Raw genomic sequence first — 4,810 nt, 5'->3', positions numbered from 1 at the left:
CCATGTGTCCAATTCAATTATTGAAGGATCGTCTTAAATTTATCTCCACCACTACTGTAGTGGGAAAAGCAGTTAAGAAAGCATTGAGGCAACAGGAGGCAGTTGAGGGAGGGGGAGATGTTGGTGGGTGGGAGCAAGCAGCTTGCTCCCTGCTGCCTGTTCCCCATGCCCCCACTTACCCCCTCCTGCAGCCTTTGCCCCCTGTCTATCCCCCTCAGGCTCTGCTTCCCCATATCCCTCCCCCCTGTTCTGTGTCTTCTGTTACTTAATTCACATGCAGTGACCTGTTCTCTGTGGCCTGCTATTAGAAACTGCTTCAGGTTCAATGGGACTTAAGTTTTTAAGCTGACTAGATGCTTTTTAATGTTTTGCAATCTTTCTGTTTTATAACTTGTATTTTTAACTTATTTCAGGTTTCAGCTGTATTGTAATAAATTAAGGGCTGTCTTTTTCACAGTGATGACTTAATGAGTGTAACTTCCTTTTCTAAGTAGTGGGAAGGATGTGTTATAGTTCATAAAACATGAATAATATAAAGTTTGCTTCATCTCTGTAAAACTGGTTTAAAACGAAGCTTTAGTGTTTGTTTCTATACATTTTCGTTAAAAAAATGCTTGCACTATAGTGAGAGAATTCCTTGGAATATTGGAGCAAAATATGCAGAAGGCTAATATACATTTTACCTTACAACTAATCTGGCAGTAGTGATCTTTCTGAATGGGAACGTATTTCTGTTAGCAGGGATAGAACATTTGTACTTGAGTGTAATGCTAATACACAAAGGCGTAATGAAATGTGTCACAGGGTGCCCTCTAAGGGGCGCTTGCTTGGGACTGCTTTGGCCTTGTCTGGTCTCTGAGAGGGTCACCTGAAGCCAACCCAAGCTTAGCTTCTAGAGCAAGGCAGGAGCCCAGGCCTCTTCACGCTCTGAGACCCCAGCCTTTCAGTCTCTTGCCTTACCTGGTTCTCCATGGCCCTGACTCAAGGAGCAAACATCCAGGTCTGCTCCTGAGAGAGGGATTTTGTCTCTTGTTGGGGTCAACCAGTGCAATTCCCAGTTCTAGGTACCACAGCAGTCTCTTCAGTAAAGGTATTTATTTGGGCAAAGCCAACCAGCCAAAGGTTCTCTGTCTCCTCTGGTCGGATTAAGCAGTCCCTCTGTCCCTACTCCAGCCTACATGGCCTTAAGCACTCACAGAGATGTTCTCTTTCCAGTCTTTCAGGCTCCCTAAAACTTCTCCACGTTCTCTGTCTCCCGACTTTAATGCCATGGAATTGCAAGGCTACTTCCCCCAGCCTGTTCCATGTTCATCTCATTAGACACCTCCAGGGTGTCAGACATTTCACCTTTCAAATGTCAACAAAGCCATTTAAAACTCTATTGGTGCTAAAGGTACATCTTATCTTGTCCTGCAGGTAGCCAACCCTGACATTTTATTCTCTGTGTATAAAGAGGTAAACCAGTTCGAACAGTATTATAATGTTAACACAGAAATATCACAATAGAACCTGCAGTCTGTCACAAAATGATATTCTGACACTTAGATGTGTGACATGGCGTGAAAAAAACAATTTTTCACTTTAGGATAGACAACAGATCTCTAAATAACCACCTTTTGGGTAGCAATACAGGTTTTGTCAACACAACAAAAAAGCTTTATTATATTTTGCAGTTTGGGAGAGAACAAGCAAACTGTAACTAGGTGTAGTTTTCAAGATTGAATTATGTGCCTTGTTCTGTAGCCCAAATAGAAGATCTTGCTATTGGATTTTGTAGGGCTCACATTGTAATAATTCATTAGCTAACAAAGAGAGATGAATTTAATGCATCACTAGGGGTAAATCTGCTTAACTTATTATATATATTTGAATGAGTCTGTTTCTTGTACACTTGTCTTAATTAGTAATAGGATGCCTGCTGTCAAATTCAGATTTATATGTTTGTATTAGTTTTTAAATTACTTCAGATTTCTCTGTCATAAGAAAAGAAAGAAATAATAAAAGGGGGAGTGGAAACTTAAGGTATAGAACACCTCTGTACCCCTTTTGGCTGAATTTTTTTTGACAAAGCTTATAGTGTATCAGGATTTCTCCAGTAGATGGAGTATACTCACACTTAGTCTTCTGCTGCTTTTGGGTTTTTTTCTCTTGATGACTACCAAGATAAGAGGGAAGCACCAGTGTTGGAGTTCTGCCTTCTTGTTTGTGTATCTATTATCATAAAGTTAAAAACATTTTTCCTGTAGTTTTGTAAGATGGGAGCATTTCCTTCTTGAAAGCAAGGCATTCATGACTTAAATTAGACTTCAACGATTCCATCCTCTGTGTGTGTGTGGTTTTTTTTTTTTTCTCTCTTCTTTTCTTTTTCCTTTTTTCCCTCATTTATATTTCTACTTTCAGTTCACCTTAGGGGTCCTTAAAAGGGCATGTCTTATCACTGTGAATTATTCTTTGCAGCTCTTCAGCTTAAGCTTGTATAGCAAGAAGATTCAGGCCTGGTTCTGATCTGTGCTAAGCAGTAACTTGGCATGTAGTGAGTGAGTCTAGGTTCTTTGCTGATGTTCTACAAGACCAGCACCTTTTTGGAGGGCTGGATTTAATAAGCATTATTAAATTAAAAATAGGTTATGAAAGAATTTTCTCTATCTTCAAGTTAAATAATGGATGGGCCCAAACTAATGGACAATATCCCTTTTCCCTGCATCATTACATTTTTAACTTAAGAAGAAAAATGCCCACTAATTGGATTCTTAAACCCTGAACTCAAACTGCCATGTCCTATATGCAACCAGGTGCTAAACTGTTTTCTGTACAAATTAATCAAATTGAATTATGGAATTATGGGTTAGATGCTTTTGTGCAGCATATTTTGTCTAATGTATAGATAATACTTTGATCAATGTTACATGGAACTTTGAGGTTAAGCAAATTTCATGCTTTGGATTTAAACTTTCAGAGGTTGAGGAATAGGTAGGATATTTCTTCTAATATTCAGTCCAAAAACAGGCTGATTGATTTACTGTTCTTTGAAGCATGGGCATTTGCAGCTTCTGGAGAGAGGCTGATGAGATAATAATGGTTTGGTCTTGGGTTTCTGTAAATTTTTAAACCTTGTTTCCACAAATTACTCAAATCATTATATATTTTTTTAGCTATTGATGATTGCTGTTAGTTTAAAACCTACTTGTAACTTATTTGAACTGTTTTGATGTACTCTACAGTGAAGATGATGACGATGACCTTCAGTATGCAGATCATGACTATGAAGTACCACAGCAAAAAGGGCTGAAAAAGATATGCAACAGAGTAAAATGGACACGTGATGAGGTAACACTTGGCCAATCAGCTTTGCTTCTGTTAGTTATAATATATTTACGCTGTATATGATCTTTTATAATTACAAATGCTGTAGTTCTTAGCTGATATTATGTCTTTAACAGGATGAAAAGTTAAAGAAACTAGTAGAACAAAATGGAACAGATGATTGGGCTTTCATTGCTAGTCACCTACAAGTAAGTGTGGATATTTTTTTTGAATAAGCCTTTTCTAATGAAGGTGTTCACCACACTGAGCAGTCAGAACTATTGTGGTAGAGGTGATATATTTCATTAGAACAAGTAGATAGTTGCAAAAACATTTCTTTATTTGCAGGCTTTCGGGCTCATGTGCCCTTCCTCAGGCAAAGGAGAATGCAAAGATTGTAAAACTATCCAGTAATTCAGGGCTGATCAGGTGGTGGCTCACAGGCTGCATATGTGCTGTGAGGGATTAAGTTGCAGCCCCTTCTCCCTTGCTGCCCCTCATGATCGATTGATCTGGCTGCAATAACAGCCAAAGCCTCCAGGTGACCACTCCCTCCTCTGGCTTACATTTTCTGCCTCTGTCCCAGGGATGCAGGGCAGACTAGCACAGCATGCGGATCTGGGGGTGAGCATAGGTGCATGGTTCAGCAGTGGGGTAGGGGGTGTCTCCATGGCCCCGGCTGGTGCCCCTGGGCACTTAGAAGTTGGACAGCTCTGAAATAATTTACCGAGTGCCTGTTTGTGCTATTAAACGATTTTCTGCTGGGCTAAGGTAGATAGGGCCGAGGTCTGTGAGAGTCTTGTCAAGTCAGACTAAGATTGATTTGAAGCAGACTTGAAAGGTGCAGGGAAGTAGCTGCATTTGTGAAGGACCAGTGCTACATTCAGGTCTGCCATTACTTCTGAAATGAATTGCTGCTTTCTGTCAGTTGCAGCCTGTGGGGCTGTTGCATTCAATCACAAAACAGGCTACTTCAATACAGTAACAAGTAAGTGGTAAGTGTAGATTGCACATGAAAGAATTTTGCTTGAAAGTAGAGGGATCAGGTTACTGAATAAAATGAAGATAAGGTATTCTGTATGAACATGGTGGAAATCTGTGTATAGGAGCTGTGGGGAAACTAGCTTTGCACCAAGTTGGATACCCGTGGTCTGTCTTCAGCTGATCAGGTGTCAGTCAGTTTTTCAAATGCACCTCCTCATACTAAAAACCCTCTCTCGTGTAGGTCATAGAATCAATGAGTTGGAAGGGACCTAGACAGATCATCTAGTCTGACCCCCTGCCATGGGCAGGAAGGAGCACTGGGGGTGGGAGGGGTCATAAGACCCCAGCCAAGTGCCTATCCAGTCTCCTCTTGAAGATTTCCAGGGAAGGTGAGAGCACCACCTCTCTGGGAAGCCTATTCCAGGCTCTGGCCACCCTTACAGTGAAGTAGTTCTTCCTAATATGTAACCTAAACCTATCCTCCCTCAGCTTGTGGCCATTGTTCCTGGTGACTCCAAGGGGG

The 4,810-nt window shown here is 40.8% G+C and overlaps 1 protein-coding gene across 1 annotated transcript in view; it reads left to right on the top strand.

The window, feature by feature from the left end:
- MYBL1 (MYB proto-oncogene like 1) overlaps positions 1 to 4,810 on the top strand; it is a 59,393-nt gene that overhangs the window by 8,348 nt on the left and 46,235 nt on the right. Inside the window, exons 2-3 of the mRNA XM_019527749.1 lie at positions 3,222 to 3,327; positions 3,441 to 3,512. Of these exons, the coding sequence (XP_019383294.1) occupies positions 3,222 to 3,327; positions 3,441 to 3,512 (178 nt within the window). The remainder of the gene's footprint in view (positions 1 to 3,221; positions 3,328 to 3,440; positions 3,513 to 4,810) is intronic.

This window comes from Gavialis gangeticus, unplaced genomic scaffold, assembly GCF_001723915.1.
Source record: "Gavialis gangeticus isolate Ggan-Ray unplaced genomic scaffold, GavGan_comp1, whole genome shotgun sequence".
Taxonomy (NCBI): Eukaryota; Metazoa; Chordata; order Crocodylia; family Gavialidae; genus Gavialis; species Gavialis gangeticus.
Note: the sequence above shows the minus strand (reverse complement) of the source record. Positions and strands in the feature narration are given on the sequence as shown.